At 39.3% G+C, this 23,108-nt stretch overlaps 1 protein-coding gene across 4 annotated transcripts; it reads left to right on the top strand.

The window, feature by feature from the left end:
• Window positions 1-11,282: 11,282 nt before the first annotated feature.
• Window positions 11,283-19,527, top strand: si:dkey-8e10.3 (serine/threonine-protein kinase SBK1). Of its 4 annotated transcripts, none has more exons than XM_063883923.1 (5): window positions 11,283-11,377; window positions 11,496-11,532; window positions 13,455-13,617; window positions 14,488-14,690; window positions 15,854-19,527. In XM_063883923.1, exons 3-5 carry the CDS (start codon window positions 13,455-13,457, stop codon window positions 16,472-16,474), a joined length of 987 nt encoding a protein of 328 aa, XP_063739993.1. In that variant the 5' UTR covers window positions 11,283-11,377; window positions 11,496-11,532; the 3' UTR covers window positions 16,475-19,527. The 4 variants fall into 4 exon arrangements, with proteins under 4 accessions (XP_063739993.1, XP_063740009.1, XP_063739984.1 ...); XM_063883939.1 differs by having other exon boundaries at window positions 13,437-13,617; XM_063883914.1 differs by having other exon boundaries at window positions 11,287-11,532.
• The last annotated feature ends 3,581 nt before the right edge of the window (window positions 19,528-23,108 follow it).

The raw sequence follows: 23,108 nt of genomic DNA, 5'->3' as shown, positions 1-23,108 counted from the left end.
CAGGGCCTAGGAGGTGAACTGGGACCTCTCCAAGTAGCAGTCCACTTTCCATATTTCAAGTCTGTTCGGGGACTTGAACCGGCGACCCTACGATTCCCAGTCCAAGCCCCTACTGACTGAGCCACTGCTGGTCATCTCAAGTTCCACTATGTATTTTGTAAGATTTGACAGCATTGCATAGTGTTTATCGGCAAGTTGAGTAGCTATGTAACTGGTGTGGTTAATATAGTCTATTATTCAGTCAAAACTTAAAAGCTGTCAGCAGATTGAAAGCTTGGTGACACAGTCAACACATTCGAAAGAAGCTAGTAAGTGGACCTGGAGTTGAAATAGCTTTATTTTGTTATTCAGGACTCAAAATCGGGACTATAATACAGTCTTTGGGTACACAAAGTGCACGCTGCCTCAAACTGGACCATTCGGTGCCCAAAGGGACTTTTTGCTATACTATTTGATAGAACATTACTGAGCTAGGTAAAGATTTCAGTGTTTCACAACTATATTATTAGACATATTGTTAAAGATTATGGGCTTTCATGCCTCATCATAATACTCTGTTACATTGCCAGTCTCACTGACAAGCAACAGGCACTTTATTTAGTATGCAGGACCAGCTGGATAATGATCAGTAAGATTACTTTATTAAGTAAAGTAAGAAAAAAAAGATGATAACCTCTTGTGTCTCGCAGTACGCTTGGTCCTGAGAGGATGTGTTGTTCACGGAGCTGCAGAATTTTCTAATGGATTTCCTTTTGTTGAGTTTTTTACATTAAACCTATTTAGTTTTGCACAATTCTCCTCTCCTTGCATCCTTGCATTGCGTCAGATTGGATAAACAAATGCAAGCTTTTTCAAAAGATGGATATTTTACAGTTAACTAAATGTTCACATCCTCCAATATTTTTTCATTTGACACAGGATTCTGTGACAGAGCGAGGTAGAATCAGAATCAGAATACCTTTAATAGTCTCACAGAGGGGAAATTTGCATTGTTACAGCAGAAAGAGCCAAAGACAGCTTAATGTTTACACCAAGGTACTAAAAAATGATATATACAAGAATCACACACTTGCAAAATACACAAAAATAAAAGTATAGCAGCCAGATATGTATTGGTCCACTCATACCAGCCAAGTTCACAGAATATCAGCTACCGTCCAGCTATTTTTAGAAATGTTCTACAACTGTCAAGACGTAGCTCTACTATAACAGTATTAATACAACACAACACACCGTGTCCAGCAACTTGGAAATCTTCCTTGAATAACAGCCACCATACTTTGGCAGGATACGTTTCCAATGCTCTGCTCCCATAAAATCTCTGTGGAATCTTTGCGCCACCCTGTTACCCCATGATAGGAATAACTGGACAGGCATAGCTGTGGCTCAGCCTCATACCAAACAATTATTTCAATTAACACCAGCCAGGGGGTTGCTGTAGGTCTGAGACAAGAGCATTGTGTGGGGGGTATTTTGGATTCATCGGATGGAAAATAAGTTGTTGGGAGGAGGGAGATCAGCGTAGAGAAGGAGCGCTTGTGTTGTAACGTGACTTTGATGAACATGCCTTGGTCCTCCCGCCTCATTCCATTGTTTGTATTTTCCTTGGCAGGACCACAAGGCATCATAAAACATGCATTCTGAACATACATTCTGTTACCCCCCCTTTACACACCAGTGCTGCTAGCACTGCTTATTTGTCATTCATCCCAGCCATGTTGGAGAGGTGAAGAGTTATTGAACCCACAGTGAGTATCAACATAGGCTCTCAGCTGCAAAATTCACAACAGGATTATGCTTGCCATGGAGATTCCATAATAGGATTGCAAGAAATGTGCTTATGTACTTATATATAAACGTGTTCTCCCTTACTGATTACAGCAAGTACAAGGACTTATAGAATAGTACCGTACTCTGTAATGAAATGAGGCAGCCCTTACCTTACCTTATCAAGTGCGATACACATCATTAGTGTTGCTGTTATGATATCAATTGATGAAGTGGCATCAACATGTATGCCATTGATACTGTATATACAGCGGGGTTGCACTAGCAGATCTTCAACGCCATGCTAAGCTAAAGTGTTTCTTTAAGAACACTTTGTTGCTAAACAATAGAAATAGAATCGGAGGATGAACCCCTCTTTATTAGTCACATACAGTGGGGCAAAAAAGTATTTAGTCAGCCACCAATTGTGCAAGTTCTCCCATTTAAAAAGATGAGAGAGGCCTGTAATTTTTATCATAGGTATACCTCAACTATGAGAGACAGAATGAGAAAAAGAAATCCAGAAAATCACATTGTAGGATTTTTAATGAATTAATTGGTAAATTCCTCGGTAAAATAAGTATTTGGTCACCTACAAACAAGCAAGATTTCTGGCTCTCACAGACCTGTAACTTCTTCTTTAAGAGGCTCCTCTGTCCTCCACTCGTTACCTGTATTAATGGCACCTTTTTGAACTCGTTATCATTATAAAAAGACACCTGTCCACAACCTCAAACAGTCATACTCCAAACTCCACTATGGCCAAGACCAAAGAGCTGTCAAAGGAGACCAGAGACAAAATTGTAGACCTGCACCAGGCCGGGAAAACTGAATCTGCAATAGGTAAGCAGCTTGATGTGAAGAAATCAACTGTGGGAGCAATTATTAGAAAATGGAAGACATACAAGACCACTGCTAATCTCCCTCGATCTGGAGCTCCACGCAACATCTCACCCCGTGGGGTCAAAATGATCACAAGAACGGTGAGCAAAAATCTCAGAACCACACGGGGGGACCTAGTGAATGACCTGCAGAGAGCTGGGACCAAAGTAACAGAGGCTACCATCAGTAACACACTACGCCGCCAGGGACTTAAATCCTGCAGTTCCAGACGTGTCCCCCTGCTTAAGCCAGTACAAGTCCAGGCCCGTCTGAAGTTTGCTAGAGGGCATTTGGATGATCCAGAAGAGGATTGGGAGAATGTCATATGGTCAGAGGAAACCAAAATAGAACTTTTTGATAAAAACTCAACTCGTCGTGTTTGGGGGAGAAAGAATGCAGAGTTGCATCCAAAGAACACCATACCTACTGTGAAGCATGGGGGTGGAAACATCATGCTTTGGGGCTGTTTTTCTGCAAAGGGACCAGGACGACTGATCCGTGTAAAGGAAAGAATGAATGGGGCCATGTATCGTGAGATTTTGAGTGAAAACCTCCTTCCATCAGCAAGGGCACTGAAGATGAAGCGTGGCTGGGTCTTTCAGCATGACAATGATCCCAAACACACCGCCAGGGCAACGAAGGAGTGGCTTCGTAAGAAGCATTTCAAGGTCCTGGAGTGGCCTAGCCAGTCTCCAGATCTCAACCCCATAGAAAATCTTTGGAGGGAGTTGAAAGTCCGTGTTGCCCAGCGACAGCCCCAAAACATCACTGCTTTAGAGGAGATCTGCATGGAGGAATGGGCCAAAATACCAGCAACAGTGTGTGAAAACCTTGTGAAGACTTACAGAAAACGTTTGACCTCTGTCATTGCCAACAAAGGGTATATAACAAAGTATTGAGATGAACTTTTGTTATTGACCAAATACTTATTTTCCACAATCATTTGAAAATAAATTCATTAAAAATCAGACAATGTGATTTCCTGGATTTTTTTTCTCATTCTGTCTCTCATAGTTGAGGTATACCTATGATAAAAATTACAGGCCTCTCTCATCTTTTTAAATGGGAGAACTTGCACAATTGGTGGCTGACTAAATACTTTTTTGCCCCACTGTACATGCACACAGCAGAGCACACACAGTGAAATTGGTCCTATGCCTTTAACCCATCCTAGTACTAGGAGCAGTGGGCAGCTATTGTGCAGCGCCCGGGGAGCAATGGGGAGGGGTGGATTGGAGGCGTCTGGTGCCTTGCTCAAGGACACCACAGCAGGGCTTAGGAGGTGAACTGGGACCTCTCCAAGTAGCAGTCCACCTTCTGCTCACATTCTGATGTTTAGCAGATATATTGTATTGAAAAGTAAAACAATCTACCTGATGTTGGTGCTACAGGAAAGGTAAGGGGGCCCACCAAAGTTGTTGGGATTTATCTTCTAATGACCATGAATGTTCCTATTAATTATTAGGCCATTTTGTCTTCAGATGTTTCTCCTGATAAACAAACACTTTGACCTTCTGGTTGTGCTAGATGACCAAAGCTTTCCACTAGATTCATGGGCATCCATCCAACATTCATCCATCCAAGGTCATGAGAGGGGTGTTATGGGGATCATGAATCTTGTATTACACTCTATGTCAGCCCGCTGATAATTGTTTGGACATTCTCTGGTAATCATCATTCTGCTCCAAACTGGTGGACTCTTGACTGACAGACCAACATTGTCATCCATGCTGCTAGCATTTTCAACAATGTATATTGTCCCAGTTTCTGTATAAATTCACATTTGTTTTGCTTTTTTAGGTTTTACCAGTTGCCACGTTATCATCTTATTCCTATGAAAAACAGCACAAAATCCAATATCCACTTGCCAGAATGAGAAAGTCAGCAACAACATTCTCAAAACACTATTTAACCTTCCTGTTGTTCTCGGGTCAAATTTGTCCCGTTCCCAAATGTTTTTATGTAGGGATGAAGGTTTGTCAACTGTTTGTGCCAGAAAAATAACATGTTTGCTTGTATACTACTTTTTTTCCACAAGAAAATGATTATTATCACCTTCATAAGGTGTGTTGTTGTCTTCTTGGTTCAATTTTATACAATTATTCAACACTTTTACCTTAATTAGGTTTGATTTTGTGTAAATGAGGTCTATTGACAATACATTTCTAAAAGTACAATCAAACAGTTAAAAGGTGAAACACAGATTTGTGTGATCATTTATAATACAGCCGCAGAAAAAATTAAGAGACCTCTTCAGCATTACCAGTTTCTCTTGTTTTATTTGTTATAGTTTTGTCTTTTGAGTTAAATTATTTTTTATTTTTTGATTGTATTCAATAAACTACTGGCATTTGTTCTCTGTGTTGGAATTCAACAGACACTGGAATGGCTGCCATACATGTAAAGATATAGTTTGAAGACAAAATTGGAGTGGTGTCTTAATTTTTTCCGCCGCTGTATATGCACAAGGGTTTAATTAGCATCTGAAAACACAACTAGTTGTTACTTTGAGTAGTAGTAGCAGCTAAATCAACACATCATCTGTACACAGTACAAACACACACACTCTTATAGTAAAGTAGAGGAAATACTCTAAAGCTGTATGTGTTGCCTGTTTCAGCAGTCCTCTTTAAACATCATCACAGAGTTGTGTAAAGGTCCTGTGAGTGTTTCCTGCACACACTGTCATTTTTTCAAATGTTTCCCAAATTAGTTTCAATTCACTAGAAGGGTTCAGAGGTACAACTCTATTAGCCAGAACTCCAACCATGAAGTGGCATGTCAGGCTGTAACCATATCTTAGCAGCCTGTCTTCACCCACTCTATCAACACTAGCACTGCTGTAAATCCCATTCCTTCACTCCATCCACTTACTAACCTTTCTATATTAAGGACCACTGACCATGTCCCCTGACCATCAGTATTCTGTAAATACATATTTCATCAGATGCTATGTAGTACATTACACATTCACCACTTAGTGAGCTCTGATTACTATTTAGCATGCACATGACAAAAAAACAGTCAGGTTTATCATGTGTATTTAAGGTTTGTAGACGTAATATATGTAAGAAATACATGGAACACAGTAGGATATGGTCATGTATGATTTGTTTATGCATACTTATAATTTACTGTGGTATATGACTTTATGGTACGAGTTGAAGTTGCAGCTAAATATATTATAAACCATCTAAAAGGTCTTTGTATGTGTAAAAACTGCATTAAATTGTGTATAAAATCTGCTTTGCTGCTAATGAAGGATTTTACTTTAGTAATTTTTGTGTGGCCCTGAAATCCACAGTCAGGCATTACTATTACTTTATGACCCTTATAAAACAATATGGATGATCATTCTGGTGGGTTTATTAATCATGACCCTTCAAGACAACTCGCGAGCAGCAGCTGAACAATTTAATTGGGAATGTTAAATCAGTGTGCATGTAAAAATGTCTGTGTGGTGATGTTGTACATGCCTTGTGCACATTTTTGCGTGTCAGTGTGTGTGGTACAAGGACCAAGATGAAGCATCTGTCACCAAGAGTTGGACTCTAAAGATGCAGTTTCTCACGCCTAAGAACTCCATCCCCAGAATCATCACTTGTGATTAATAATTATTCTACTTCCACAGCAGGTGCTTACATCCAGTGTCTAGACATATCTATATTTTGAAGTGGTAATATTAATCTTGTCTGTTATCTAGCCAAATTACTAAATGTCATGTACAGCTGGTTTGTGCATGCACAAAGAGAGCAGGCACAACCTCTTATTAATAGCCTGGCCGGCGTTCAGAACAGCTGTCAGATATGATCTTTGATAACAGCGCCACTTTTGGAAATGATGATGTGTTTATGTAATTTCACACAGGGCTACATGTCTCAATATTAACATTCAAGCCTTGAACTAAATGGCAAAGTCCACTCAGCTTTCCGCCTATTTGGCACTTGTTCAGAACAGCTGTGTGTGCAGTTTGTAAGGAATTCACAGTTCAAAACACTTGCTGTCTATTCAACCTACAGTTGGGAAAAAACTTTCAGAATTAAAAACAAAATTGCTTTTAGGAAAGTGCTGGTAAGTTTTAGGCTAAAGTTTAATTTGTACCTTTTACATGCATAAGCAGCTTTATCAATGTTATTACAAATGGATAAATTGACTATGTGACAGAAGCAGATGTCAGACATTCCCATTCCTCTACCAGTAGTGGACAAACAACCCAACTCTTTAGCATTGTCAACAAAGTTTTGGTGTAAATTTGGTTTATAGTCCGGCACATTTTCTGTTTGGTTGAGTCTTATCAGTCTAATCGCCAATGTTCCCAAAGGCAGCACTTACCTTTTTCGCTTTGAAAAGTCCCAACACATTTTCACTATTGTATCAAACAGAAGACACAATGAGAAAGTACACCTACTTTTGAACAATCTGTGTTATTCAGCCACAAAAAAATAAAAAATAAATCCTCAGTTGGTGGAGACCAACCAAAACCAGAGCTAAAAAGGGGTTTTATTTTACTTACATTCATGTGATGATGAAGAAAAGGATGACAAATGAAAGCCAATGTTTTACCAGATTTGCTGGATTTGTAGCCTAAATACCATGGGCAACTTTGCCATATCAAAGTATGTCAATGTTGTTCCTGCGTTTTGTTTTGCTCTCCCCAATTGATTAATGCAGGTCTAATGTAAGTATAATTTGAATATTGTAGTGGGCCCAACCCCTTTTTTATTCAATTAAAATTAAGAAAGTTTATATGTAATTCTGGAGTATTCTGGGTTAGTACTAAGTGGATTGGGGCTAAAATTACCTCAAATACACATTCTGTGGTTAATTTGAGCTTGTTGCATGGACATTGGCATTACAGGAATGTCATGAGTGATGTCAATGATCTCAGGCAGAGGTCCAGCAATGGAACCATTATAGGACATATGATATGAGAAAAAGGAACAATGGTTACATATGTTTTAACTTCCTCACTGTGTTGTAGACATTTGGTTATTATCATTGTCATCATTGTTACTAGTGGCTTAGTCTGCAAGGGCTTGGACTTCAGTCCAAACGGTCACCGTTCACGTCCCGATTGAACCAAAAAAATAGAGTGAGCTGGTAGCTGGAGAGGTGCCAGTTCTCCTCCTGAGCCACTGCCGAGGTGCCCTTGAGCAAGGCACCAAACCCTGAAACTGCTCGCTGGTGCCGGGTACCAGGCAGCCTCCCTGCTCTGCCACCTCTCCTGCACGTGTGTGGTTGTTTGTGCATGTACAGTATATCATCTGTGCTTGTGCATGTGTATCCTCCCTGGGTGTAAACACTACAGAGTGGGGAAAGAAATTTCCCTGTAAGGGATTAATAAAGTATATGTTCTTCTTCTTCTTCTTCTTCTTCTTTTTGATGTGACCTGAAATCACTTTGTCTCATCTACTTACACACCTGTTGAAAGTACATGATACACCAAGTAACTGAAACAGCTTTTAAGTTCCTGCTATGTGGGCCTTTTCAGTGAGCCAAGCTACTCTCTGTTTCTTCAAGACTTTGTGCTGAGCAAAGTTCTGGACCTACAGAGCTGAAACTGATATTCATCGTGTGGTCTGACTCTGATATTTGGGAAACAAAGTGTTCTTGTAAGAAGCCAAAATATGTTCTCTGGGCAATATTTACTTGAAAACAACCTGACCTGATTAATAAGGCATGGGTTATACTCGGCTATGTCTTGCAGAAAACAGTTATCTTTTGGAAGCGTTGACCGTAATGCTCCGGACAAACTTCCCATGATGGGGAGGTGGGAACAATCATTAGCGGGAGTTAATATTCCATCAAGTTTGTTTTGGAATTGACAGTCGTGGCTTCATTTTCACTGCATGTCACAAACAAGAACACTTTGAATGCCTCTCGAATATTAATGGTGGAAAATAGCAGTAATCTTATCACTGATATCTTTGAACTGACAGCTGAAACTAAACCGCACGGAAGATCTCCTTATAATTGATTTCCAAAGGTTTCCACAGGAACATCAAAAACTCCTGGTTTGTCAGACTACACAGCTCTGTAATTTCATGCCTTTGAGACAACAAGGACAGCAGTGGTATCGTGATGGGACAGGAAGTCGGGATACGGGCCCTGTCTGGCGCCTCAAGGACTACTCTACACCAACGTGGGATGTAAAAGATCTCAAATATGACATGACCCCATGTCTGTGGTGACAGCGTAACATGATGATCACAGATTTCAAAACACGTTCCACAACACAACTTAAATCATCGATGGCAGCCTCACACCGCCTGACTGAGCTCTGGGCGGGGGGGTTGTTATGATGATAGTGGGCTGCTACAACAGCACAGGATGCTATTAGAGTCCTTGCAATAGAAAAAAATAGTATTAGTCTAAAAATAGGTACATCTGAAATGTGTCTCAGACTACTGTTTGGCAGAGGCATCGTGAAACACTTTCTATATAAAAACACCTAAATAGGACAGAGAGGCAAACAAGGTGCACATGTTTCAGATAAGTGTTCTGGGTACAACTAAACTAATTTCATCTTTTATAGGTAGATAGCATCATTGTTCATTTTGATCACAACAATGTTTTCTTCTGCAAATTTGAACTCGAGCATTTTACCCTTGCTGACAAGGTCATAAACGGTTTGCTTCCTAAAATAATGCTATACCCTCAGTCTCAAAAATGTATGTTGATACTTTGTGTCTCCATAAATTAAAGAGGCCATATTATGTTTTTGAGATTATCCCTCTCCTGTAGTGTGTTACATATGTTTTTGTGCAAATGATCTGCAAAAGCTAAATCCCAAACCTAATGCCTGAAGTTTTCATTGACTAAAGCTATGTTATCTTTAAATAAAGAAAAGTCTTGAATGCAAAACACTGTTAGTCAATTACAACTTAACAAGGAACAATAACACTAACACTTAAATCAATTTTCAGACTACATGAGCTAACTTGAAAGCGTATTCCATCCTAATGCCCAACCACTTACGTTGGATTGCTCACCCAAGAGCATCCTTGCATTTTAACCAGTTATTTCCATTACAATGACCTTTGTAGCTTTTAGACAAGCCAACAACCTAATCTGCAATGGCTGACACCAAAGTATCCGTTTCCTGATTTCTTAGTTCCTGATCGTGGAGGCGCTTGGTGCCCCCAGAATAACTAGCAGGGGTCACAGTGTTGAGTGAGTTCACAGTAAAAAAAAACTGGCCAACACTTGTAGGCAACACTCCAGGGGATTTTTCTGTAAGAGGGCCAAAGCTTGAGTGCATTCATGGCTTCCAGTTCAAGGCCATGAAGCCCCCCCCATCCGGTGAAGTGGAAAGTTATAATCAACATGCATCCTATGTTACCGTCATGTCCATATTTATCAGTAGCCATTCAACAGTGATACATTCAACTGAGTTGCATGTATGCAATCTTAGAGATGATCAATATTGTGAGATTGTAAACGCATAAACAATGAAAAACTTACTAGCTTAATGCTAATATCAGCACGCTAACATGCTCAAAAACACAATGCTGATGATTGGCAGGTGTAATATTTACCATAAACATCAACCGAGTGTAGTGTTAGTGTTAGCCCATGACCCTTTGAACTGATGATGATGCTAGATTATCCTTATGATGAATCCTCTTGACATTTTCAACAACATTCATTGCATTGCCTTCAATTGTTTAAATATTTCACTCAAAAAACACAAGGTAAGCCTCATTCTTGCTCTTGAAGAAACCTTAAGAGTTTGTCAAAGTCAGTAGAATCCTCAGAGACCGTGAATAATTGTATCAACTTTGCAAGAATTCATCTAACTAGTCGACTGACTGACCAACCGACAGACAGACTGACATTAAGACTGAAATTGCCATCCTGAGAGCGATATTGCTAGTCCACCGAAACAAATAATTATATGTGTCATATTATACATTTACTAGGACATCTCAGATCGCATCAATGTGGCAACAAAACCCAGGGAAAAGGTTGACGATGGAAGGTTCTTGAATTATATTAAGTCAATTCACTTAACAATACCACACTGTTAAAATAAATCCATATGTAAATTGTTAAAGTTCTATTAAAAGCAGTTTTAAGTGTCAAACTTAAGCGTTTTACTGCTGTGATTGATCAAGATGAAGCTAATTTCACATACACTTAGGTAGTTTCATCGATTTTGGACCTTAAGATTTTCGTAATTTATAAAGTAGCATTTCAAATAAATATGGTCCAGTATTTCCTGATGAACAGAAGAGGAATTCATCATAAAATCCATCCAAAAAGCCTCACAAGATTTTAACATCTGTTAGGTGTGTGACCGGTATGCTAATTCCATGCAAAGCTGTAAACTGCTGCATTAATATGAAGTAGTGAGATCACAGAGGACCTCCTTAATCTGTTGGACATTGGTGCACATATTAGTGGAGAGAAACCCTTGAATCTGTCAAGTATAACTTACAGTAAACATGCATGTGTGTAGCTGATTGATACTCTATGTAGGCCAGTGTGTGTGTGTGTGTGTGTGTGTGTGTGTGTGTGTGTGTGTGTGTGTGTGTGTGTGTGTGTGTGTGTGTGTGTGTGTGTGTGTGTGTGTGTGTGTGTGTGTCTGCCCTTTGCAGAGGCAGTTTGTAATCAGCTGTCAGTGGGTCTGTCCACATTGCAGCAGATGAGAGCAGAGCTCAGACTGGTCAGGAAAAAACTCTCAGCTCCACACTGCACGCTGATCACTGCAGCAGCAGCAGAGGAAGTACAGGATAGACTCTTAACCGGCAGTTTTACATCATATCGATTAGCTGGATTTGTATCAACTGGCATGGTGGTGTGAGTGTTTGATTCATTTGTGTGTTTGGTTTTCCTAATTTTAGAATTTCTGACTATATTGGAAACCCATTGATAAAAAAGGTAAGTCTTGAAACTGATCACAATATTAATATGAAGTTGCTGATATACTATAAATAGCAATTGTGGCTGCAACAGTTCAAATAACAGGAAGACAAAATGTTTTATTGCAATGTTTGAGTAATTATGTTCAAATAATTGCCAAGCAATTACAAAATCATTAATCAATAATGTCTTTGTACATCTTACGTAAACTTTGTTTTCATTTAAGAATATAATTATTGAAGGTTGTATTTACAAATTGCTCATATGTTACAAGACCATTGTTACATTTAAGAACACAAAATAAAATGACAATGAATTAATGAGCAATAAAAAATGTGAAAGTAAAATATAAAAAATGAAATAGATATTTGACACCTGCAGGTCAAATTGTGGAACCCTATGAAACTAGAAACAATTCTAAAAAAGGCCTTGACAATTCAGAATAAATACTTCTTTAATTATGATAAAGATCACCTGTAATAAAACAAATTCCTCTTTAATTCCTCATTTTTTAAATTATGGACAAATGCCTTTTTTGTGTAAAGGAAATGCGTTGTTTTTGAGAAATACAAAAAAAAAATGAAAGAAATAAAGCTTTGGGATTACGGTTAGATGCAGGGGAAAACCCTTGAATGAATAGCACAAACATCTACTGACGCAGGTCAACTAGGAGAAAGGTGTACTTTGATATTCACTTAAACTAGCTTTCAGGATCATTTATAACATCAAGACAGCAACAAGGCCTAAGAGAAAGACATCAAGAAAAGGCCTCCCCACACTCTGATTGACTGAGAGGGAAATGCACCAAGCTGCTCGCAACTCTTAATTACGAGCCAATTGGTGATCTGAATAACTCGGGGCAAGAGGAACACTCAGCTGAAACGTTTGATTCCCCTATGCATCAAAAATAAAGGACTGCTGGAGTAAAAAGGCTTGAACTAAGTCTTTGCCATTCATGTACGATGAGAGGAAGGAAACCTGGATTGAATTTAGGACACTTGGGATGAACCCTTAATGGAAATGTGTTCTCTCATATTCAACCAAAACGTGTTTTAGAATTTTCGAAACCTCCTAAAAGAAATGTCAAACAGGTGAAGCGCAGAAATCCTTGCTGAGAATGTCTGCTGAAATGTGGTGTGCATTGTGTTATGAAAGGCTCAGAATGTCCTGTGTGTGTAGTTCTTCACCTCTCTTAAGCCTTTTAGAAAGGGCGGAGTCATATTTGATGGGCTGAGAGGGGAAATGGAGCAAACTGCTCTCAATTCTCAATTAGGAGCCAACGGATGATCTGAATAACCTCCAATCAACTCAGGGGGAGAGAGACAAGCAGCTGCAATTATTTGGGTAAAGGGGTTTACCCAAAAAAAACTACCAATAAATAATGAACGAGACCAAAGTAAATAAATTAATTGAAGCCAATAAAATGGTTCATCACCAAATTGGTAAATAACATAACAGAAAAGTAGAGTACATACTAGAAAATAATTGTAGTCAAATCAATTAATAGTTGAAAACGATCACATTTTGGACTTTCTGGGATAGACAAGACGAAAATGTTGTTTCAAAATAAAGTTTCGCAACTTCTCATTATTTCCTTTTACTAAAAAGAGGATACTTAATTTTAATATTTAGCAGCAAACAGGTTTAACTTGGTTTAGATGCTTACTCTAGTTTACAAGTAAATACATGTCCACTGTATGCCTTTAGATTTAGAGTGGGAAAAACACATATACTAGCTATACTATATAATAATATAAATATGAAGTTAACGGCATTCATTTTAAGTCATTCTTTCCTGGGCCACATTTTTGTTTCAAAGTGACAGAATTGTCATAAAATATTAAAGAAAACAAACCTTCCTTCTGTTGGGATTTTTTTCTATTTGCTATGGAACATTTTCTGTAACCCTAACATTTCATTAGTTTCTCCTGTCCTTAAAGATGATTGAGCTGGGCCTGGCTGACGGCAACCTGATCGACGAGCTGATGGAGCTGACGGCACAGAGCCTGAGTCAGAGGGAGATCCAGGAACACTTCAACATCATCAAGGAGATCGGCCGAGGGAAATATGGCAAAGTGTTGCTGGTCACACATCGCTTCAGGGGTTAGACCGCACTTTAATTTATAGTCCATTTCAGAAAAAATAACCTTGTAGCAATTTCTTTCCAAAATCAATTACAGTAATATAATCATGTCGAGAAAATGTTTCTGAACCTTTTTTTTCCCCCGTGCACATGCATTGATTTGGTGTGAATTGATATGTAATCGTTATTTTTATATCTATGAACTCTAAAAAGGTGATGACATGTTTTAGCCAATTTTTAGGAATGTCAGAAATTAATTAATTTTTCAGAGGGTTAGGGTGAGGCGTTAGGGTTTGGGTTAGTCATTTGTTTAACTTCAATTTTAGGGTTAGGGTTGACAGTTCAGTGACAATTTAGTGAAAGGGTGCTTGATCCCAAAAATTGAGCGACAATTACAACCAACAAAAAGGAATAATGTCGCAAACTTTCAACTGAATGCAAATAAATTGTAATTTATAAAGCAAAAGGTTGGAGTGAAGAGACTATAAGGAACTTTACAGAGAAATGATGGTGAATAGAAGAGACTTGGGAAACACATTATTTGAATATAATATAAGATGGGTGGTGGCAGTCCTCTAATGTCATGGGAACCATTAGGTGACCTGAGAGGACATAAGTCGAGCAAAAGTGGAGCAATGACAGTGTTGGTTTGGACAAGGACACAGCAGAATGCAAAACACGAGGTGGCATTAGGCTGGTTGACACAAGGCCTAGAAGCTTTCAATTAAAAATAACATTGGAATGGGAGTAAGGAGGTGACCTGGGCACAGTTTAAGGTTGTAGAAAATCACTACAGTAACTACAAAATATCAGCACTGTGTCACTAACCCTAATCCTAAGACAAAGAAGATGTGCATTAACAGTGATAATAATAGCCAAATGACTTGCAGGGACCCCCATGGCCTTGAAAGTGATGCCTAAAGCCTCGACTAAGCTGCAGGGCTTTCTGCGAGAGTACTGCATCTCCTTACACCTGTCCTGCCACCCCTGCATCGTCGGCCTCTTTGGCATTGCCTTCCATTCTAATGAGGACTACTGCTTTGCCCAAGAACTTGTCATTGGGAGGGACTTATTTGCTGTCATCCAGCCAAAGGTGAGTCAAAATCGGCAAGACACTAAGACGAAAGCAATGCTAGTGGCTTTGTGAGGTTACATTTAGGTACAGTGGGTTTAGAGATGAATGCTAATGTCAACATATTAACATGCTCACACTGTCTAAACTGACCTGTTCTTTTGGAGAGATATAATGTGAACCATGTTCACTACTTTGTTTTAGCCTTTTTTTAAGCTTGCCGGTATTGACATGCTAATATTTGGCTCATGGAAATGTTTTCATCAAGTATATCGTCATAAAACATGGAAGTAAATATTCAAGTTACGTACTGTAATTAGAAATAGAAGTTGGCTGCTTTGTGATTGCCAATAAATTGTGAAGTGTTGTTCTCTGAACCAAAAGGTTATAGTGAAAGTACTTACATTGATCAGTGAAGATACCAAGTAAATCAAAAATCAGCAACATGAGCCATGCTGTCCAAACCAACAATAAATATTGTTGGTTTGGACAGCATGTTGCCTTCCTTAGTGTAGCCTCACAGGAATTAACCCGACAAGAAAAAAATGTTTGACAAAACTCAATTGAATGAAAATACCCAACAACAAATTAAAACTATGTGGACACAGGTTTGGGAGCAACAAGCGTTGTCATACTTAAGTTACCTTCCACTTATTACAGTATCAACAGCAGAATAAATCAAGACAAAATTCAGACAACATGAAGCTGTGCAAACAATTCAAACTCCACAGCAGCTGCAGTACCAAACATACTTAACAGTTCTGAAACACATATGTTAACCAAAATAGGTCAATACAACTATACTAGCCTGAATGAACCACAGTTGACCATACAAGCCTTACCATCAGAGGTAATGTTACAGGCACCAACAAGGCAGCATTAGCAGCATCATTAATCGAGGGTGAGGATAGTAGCACCAACCTAGGTACTGCAACCACATAGACCCAGAATAAACCACCAATACACACACAATGCCAAACTAAATGTATAAAACCATTATTTGCAAGGCCTTTCTAATGCAGCCATTCAGACTCAAACTTGATGTAGGAAAGTCTGAAGGTTGGACATTTGCCTCAAGCCTTTTCTTCTTTATGTAGTGTTTTGTGGTCAGTGGGCAATCTTTATTCTGAAACCTAAGAACGTGACACAAAGAGCTCTATCCTTCCTTTGTCTGGTTGTTCTAGGTGGGTATTCCAGAATCTTCAGTAAAACGTTGTGTCGTCCAGATCGCCAGTGCCTTGGAGTTCATCCACAGCCATGGCCTGGTCCACCGTGATGTCAAGCCAGAAAACATCCTCCTGTTGGACAATCACTGCTGCCAGGTCAAACTGGCAGACTTTGGCCTGGCACAGAAGAGAGGAACTCTGATACGATTTATCACAGGGACACTACCCTACATGGCCCCAGAGCTTTGTACCATTGCCTTAATGGAGGGCCAGAAAGAAGTGACCACCCCTCCGCTTAGTGTGGAGCCAAGCCTGGACACCTGGGCCTTTGGGGTGGTTATTTTCTGCATCCTCACAGGCTACTTCCCCTGGGAGCGCTGCATGGACTCGGATGACTTCTACCAGGAGTTTGCAGACTGGTGCACAATGGAGGAGACATCAACCACTGAGGACGTTCCTCCTTTATGGCAAAGATTCACCCCAGAAGCAATGAAGATGTTTGCTAAACTCCTGGCTCCTGATTTAGCAAAGAGGTGTACAGTGGGGGAAGTCACAGCTTACGTTGAGAAGGACTGGCTTAAAAAAGTGAATGGGATTGGTCAGCTGCAGACAGTAGAAAACGGAAAAGTCAGGGAATAGTCCTGGGCATGGTGAGGTGAAGGTACAGACTAATATTTGTATAATATAAAGCTTCTATAAGCATAGGCAGCATGTCAAATATGCAAAGAAAGGTGCCTGGTGTAAGGCCTGTGATTAAACGTATGGAGTTTAAATCATGTATACAGGTACCACATACTTCTAGAGCTTGTGTTCTTGAGTCAATTAAATAGACAGGAGAACTCAGACAACATCATAAAGTCTAGAGATGCTGCTGTTATTCTGTGGAAGAAATATTCAAATGCTAAGGTAAAAGTCCTACGTGTAATTACCTAACATATTTTAACCAGGAGACTTACCTACTTCATATGTTAAAAGTCAAAATACTTATTATACATTATATCCTTGGTTTGTATTCTTTAATTATTTATATTTAAATGCAGGTTAGCATGTAGTTGGTCAAGACAAGGCTGATTGACACAACTTTATACCACTTATAACACTTCTAGAGCATTACATAAGTTTGATCCTGCATTTTTATATTGGTGGCGCTTTTTTGTAAACACACCAGGTCGATCTAGCAATGCTCCTTGGGTATTTTAATATGTGCATGACCTTCTATAAATCATTAGTCTTGAATGGGAAATCTGCAGAGTACAATACAACAGAATAGTCAGATAAATATTTAATAATATCTGGCAGTACTAATTCCCTTATTTTGCAGCATAATGCGAAGAAGCCTGAGGAACAAGGGTTAGGGTTCCCAGCCTCACAACAAAATATCTGTAATTACGTGGAGTAGTAAATCCTACAATGACCTTAACATTTTAAAAAGCCTTTTGATGAAAAAGAAATGCATGATGGGGGTTTTAATGAAATAAAATAAAATCAAGCCGGCAGTCACTAGGTTTTTTCCAGCCAAGCAAGAATCGGCACAAGGGAAATATCCGGAACTAAGAATGAGGCAGAGCTACCATTTTTACCTAGTGACACTCCAGAGGTTGTAGTGTTAAATACTACTCAGCCTGTATGAACACTAGTATAATGTCTTCTGTCCTCTAAAACGAGCCTTCGAAAGTTTTAAATTGTACCCCTGATGACGTGGTGTAATCTTGGCTTAAAACTAAAACGTTTTTTAGAGAAAGTCTGCATTACAAACTATGCACAGGTACAAGAAGGGATTATGGGAACCTTAGATCCAGTGTTCTTGAAACTTAGTACATCTTTAATGACCCTAACAGAGTGCTTTTTTTCCCAACTTGATTTCAGGTTAACATGACTAAAAATGAAATGCATCTTTGGGCTGCACCATTTGAATTTCATTTGTGTAGTTCTCCAGTATAAAATTCTTCTCAAGTCTGTCTGTGCAACATGATTTCAGCGTCAACTCCGGCCTTGTTCTGAATATTTTGTATTTCGTAAATAAATCTTGGATTTGGTGGGTAATATAATACATATTGCCATTTTTAAATGTAAAAACATTGGACAATGTCCACAAACTGGACCACACGGCCATGAGAGAAGAGGGAGGCGCGCACAACCAGGCCAATTGGGAGAAAAACAATAATTTCAAGGAAGAGTTCTTAGTAACTCAAAATTGTTGTTGTGCATGAGTAGAAATTCTGCCAGTGTAATAATTAGTCTGGTACAACAACACAAAGGCCCAAAGATATGCAGCAACTGAGCTGTAAGAGAGTTTACAAACATGCACCAGGCACAGGTGTGTTAAGGAACCCAGGTTTCATTAACGTGTTGCTAATGAGCCAGGTGTTGCCCCTTTACTAACGAACAGAAACAGAGAGGCTTTCTTAATACCTTTAATTTACTTGTGTAAGAAATGTTCGTTTATTTGAAGCCCAGGAGTCGGTTTAAAAGAAAGAAAGCAAACCTCCCTTAAAAGTTATAAAAGGAGTGTTTAATAATGGATGCAGTAGGCCTAGTAGGTTTTACAAAAGTTTCACAGCTGTGGCTCAATAGCCCGGGACACGCGTCCACAGGCCACTGAGTGGAGCTCATCAGTAGTTACTGTCTGGCGGTCCGTAACAACAGAGAGCCCGATTCTACAATACAAACATGTTTTATAGAACCACCCCTTTCCGACCATACAATAAACAACTTCAAAATAAGACGCTATCCGCTCTCGTGCTCTCATTGGTTGGTAGCGGGGGGCTGGATCCTGTTGGCCGCTTGTCACATGGGGTTCTCCGGACTCTTCTATAGGCTGACGTCTATATGTTTTCGAAGTCCGGAGCACTTCCTTGGGGCTTGCTCATACCCCTCTATTTCAGCCCTGTTACAAAAGTGCTGATTCTATGACTGTAGATTTAAATTTGAGCTGACCTGAAGCTGACCACGCCCCTTTGGAGCGTGGTCAGCTCTCTGTGGAGAGAGTTTTCTAACGGGAGATATTTAGCTAAACGCTGCCGTGATTAAACGCCATATTAGGTTCCAAACCACACCAAGCATTATTTCTAAGTGTTACCATTCGAACAGTGACATTATATGTATTATATTAACAACTTTACTCTAAGTCCCTCCTGCAGACATCCTGCTGAACACACAAAGCTGCTGGGGTGGTTTCAGCTCGCGACGGTATATTGGGGACGATAGGTTGGGACGTGTCACGTGGGAGGGACGTTGCCAGGAGTTCAATGTAAAGCCAGCCCACATTTCGGTCATTGCGCCATGACTGACACGAATCTGGACCCGTTTTTAGAGATGTGGGTAAGGAGGAGAACAGAGAGGGTTGTATTTTCTGACACTGTGTGAGTCGAGTAACACACCGGGGACACATTTGTACATGTTTTTAGACATCAAAAACTACATTTTGCATAATAGGGGACCTTTAAAGCAACATATATCAATTATGACGTGTTGCACTACTGCATCAGCTGTCAACTGCTTGTATTTTATATTTTGTCAGGTAAGAATAACAGTGTTCACGACACATTTACTTTAAATTCGATTTACAATGATATAGTAAGGTAACACAAATGTAGGCTACAGACTATTTTTAACACCCACACACATAATCTTTATAAAGCTAATTTTGGGAATACCTGCAAATGTTTGTAATAAAGAATTCTATCCATCCACTTCTGATTTTGCTTGCTGCTTTTATTTACTCTCTTGGCCAGATTTCATACTTAAATTTAGAACATGACATATCTATGTCTCAGTTTTTATCCACCCTTTAACCTACTCCACTGTCCCTCTTCAGCCCATTTGCATTTAATAATCCCTTGGCGTTCTGCTATAGTTAGCTGTAGCGCTCCACTGATGGATGGCCGGGATGTGTTGGACTCGGAGGGGGGTAGAGCCAAACTTGGCCCAGGGCCTGAATCTGCTTGTGTCCCCCTCGTGCTTTACAGAATATTTAGGGCATTACGCTGACCAGGTCATCTTTCAGCTGACCCCTGTGCACATCCAGGCCTGCTATATAAACACTAATACAGCCAAGTAGATGACCCCAAAGGCCCTCTGTGCATGGGCTCATACGCAAACAGTAACATTATCAGTTTGTGTCTTACAACATAACATAGTAACATCTTTAGGTGTTTTAATGCAGTTTTCTTTTGCACGAACCAGAGATTATGCTTTCCTCCTGACTTTCACCAGTACTCTTAACGTTAGATTTATCAGATAAGCAAAGTATAATTTCCAGGAAACAACATTTGCAACATTGATTGATGACTCTTATCATCTCATCATTTCCTTTGAGCGCCAAATAAAGATCATTTTGTGCGTCATGAAAGAAACTGTGGTCATGTACTTTCCATTCCATCTTATCTATAGAGCTATAGATCTAAATACACTTTCAAAATAAGTTAATTCAATTGGCTTTTTTAAATCATGGCATAGTTAATATTTGGGCTAATGAGACCATTGTTTTTTACATATATTTCCTCATGCTTGAGGTAAAACACAGCAGCCCCATGTGAGCAAGGAATAATTCTAGTATAATAAGAACATAGTTGTATCTATTAAACTACATGGAACACAAAGTATTTGGTATGTAGGAACTCCTAACAGAGAGAGAACATATAAAAACAACCAATGTTGGTGAATATTAAATCAATTCAATATTAAAAAATCCTTACTTTGGCAATACTGCACCAGTTTTCAAAGATTAAGACTTAACAGAAAACATTCTGTTGCTTTTTCTCTTTTCAAAATTAAGACAGTCCTAGGCCCAAATTAGAAGGTCACTTTATCACCAAAAGGAAGCAGAGTCACTACAATGTCACTGTCCAACTGTCCCTAACACACACACGCAGTCAAGATATCGAGGCATTCTGGATGACACCATACACACAGGAGCACTATTAATAATACGTTATTGTTTGTTATGGAAAATCACCACAACTGGGGCCTTTCCCGTAGCAGATGGCTCATCTGTTAACTCCATAAAGAGCCATCGGAGGTGGCAGGAGAAACTTCTGTCAACACTGAATCGTGTTTGAACAAATTACTGTTAGGAACAGCAAGAGCCAAACCAGCAGAGGAGAAAGGTCAACGTTTTCAAGCTGAATATTTGAAACATGATACAAACATTTGGTCAAAGGGCCTACTTTAGATCAAGCTGTTCACACCCTTTCTGAATATTAACAGTTGTATTTAAAAGACAAACATTGATGCGAAAACCTCATAAAGTACCCTTAACAGACGATAGATACATAACGTGCACTTAACATACGTTAAAAAAGTTTGCCGAAGTTCTGATATTGTGAGCATTATTTCTTCATAATATATTCACGAGGTGCCCACATCTTGCTGATAAAGCTATCGCTCTTGACGGTTGGGCAACAGAGCCTGGGCTAACTCTGTCCAGAAAAGCCACCATTATTTGTGTTGCTGCTGTTGCAAATTCAAAACTTGAACTAAAAGAATTGTTTTTGGATTTGTCTCATTTTGTTTTCGATTTCGTTTTTCTTTTGTGAAGCAAACATGTAATAGAACTGCATTTGGTTTTGCAATCCTGTGTTGCCAAATGACAATGTTATAACCTTGATTATAATTTCCACCAGGGTAAACGTCTTACTTTAGCTTGGTAGCATGCTCACATTGGACAGTTTTTTCTAATCACAAAGTAGTGGACAAATGATATGACCTGGTCATGACGTTAAAGGGAACACCAACATTATTTAAATTCAAACTCAGGGAACAAATTTGATTGCAATAGTATGTATAGCACTTAGTACATCATGGTAGGTCCAGAGAAAAATTCAGAGGTTACCCACAGTCATTAGGATTCAACCTGTGGAGACAAATTGATGGAACGGCCACCCATCTAATACTTTAGATATTATTTAATTCTGGACCAAAGTAGCGAGTGACATTTTGTATTCCTAAATACAATGGTAGTCATCCACAAATGAATCCTTAAACATGATTCAAGCTCAATGGCCTCAAATCATCAACAGAAGAGGACATAGCCTTCACTTCCGAGTGAAGGTGTAGAGAAATCTCAACAAAGACAAATTGTCACTATTTTTTAATCTTAGTAAACATTTGATAAGTTCATGTTATGTATCCCTCATTTCAAGTAATCATTATTACAGCATGATGTTCATTTTGTAATTTATGGTCCCTTATAGCAAATATTAGATGATAAAATAGCGTTAGTCTTTAGGGCGTGGCTACCTTGTGATTGACAAGTTGGTACCACCTTGACAGGTCAATGCTTAACCTTCTCATCCAAATGTGGCCAAAATACTAATGTATTAAGGGCTTCTTGAAAAGCTGCTCAGAGTATTCCTCACATCAATGCATTAGAGTTCTGACCAAAGTTTGCCCACTGCTCTATGTCAACAGATAGTTAACTTTTTCCATAAAGACGTTTTATCATTGGTTTCTTGCAAATTCAACTACACAACACAATGACACTTGTAACTGTGTTTCACCGACAGAGCACAAGGTCTACTCTATAGCCACACAGCAGACCTATTCCTCCATCATGATCCCTCTGCAAGGCCTCTTGCTGCGAGGGCCGGGTGTGATGTTTACATATCATACGAGGGCTGCTGCTTACAAATGAGTCCCTTTGGATATATCATTGGCGCTGGGAACTCAGTGGACATTGGATAACTCTTGACTAAACATGTGAGGCTCAACATGTCCGTCAGTCTCTTAAATGCAGCACCAGCTTGTCTGCCGGTCCCTGACGGAGGGCCTTACTCATGTTAACATTTGTAGCGAGCAGCTGCTTTCGCACTATGTCTCAACCAAGGGGGGGAAATGTTTTGGTGATTTCTAACAATGTTAAAATGCATGGGGATGAAACTGTAATTTAAATGTTTAAGGCAAATACAGAATAAAATAATAATAATTGTAGGCAACCTTGAGTCATGTAAAATCGTTGTCTTGTTAGGAAATGGCTTATTGTGCTGTGTATCAAACTATATATGACTTATACAACATACAGTTTGATACTCAACATCTGAGCCATTTCCAATGAGTCTCTGATCCATTAGATGCAAGTAGACGATGAAACCTAGTGGTGGTTTTGGTGTAAACACCAAATAGAAAATAAGAACAAATACCATTACGGATATCATGAATACTCAGTTCCGAATGGTCAGTTTGAACAATTCAGAGCTAGTTAATTTTCGCTAACAGACCGCTGCTAAGGAGAACAGATCATCACTAAAGAGGATCGTTGTGCATTCATAGCAAT

This window comes from Eleginops maclovinus, chromosome 1 (genome assembly GCF_036324505.1).
Source record: "Eleginops maclovinus isolate JMC-PN-2008 ecotype Puerto Natales chromosome 1, JC_Emac_rtc_rv5, whole genome shotgun sequence".
Lineage (NCBI taxonomy): Eukaryota > Metazoa > Chordata > Actinopteri > Perciformes > Eleginopidae > Eleginops > Eleginops maclovinus.
This window is presented reverse-complemented; position numbering and strand designations above follow the sequence as displayed.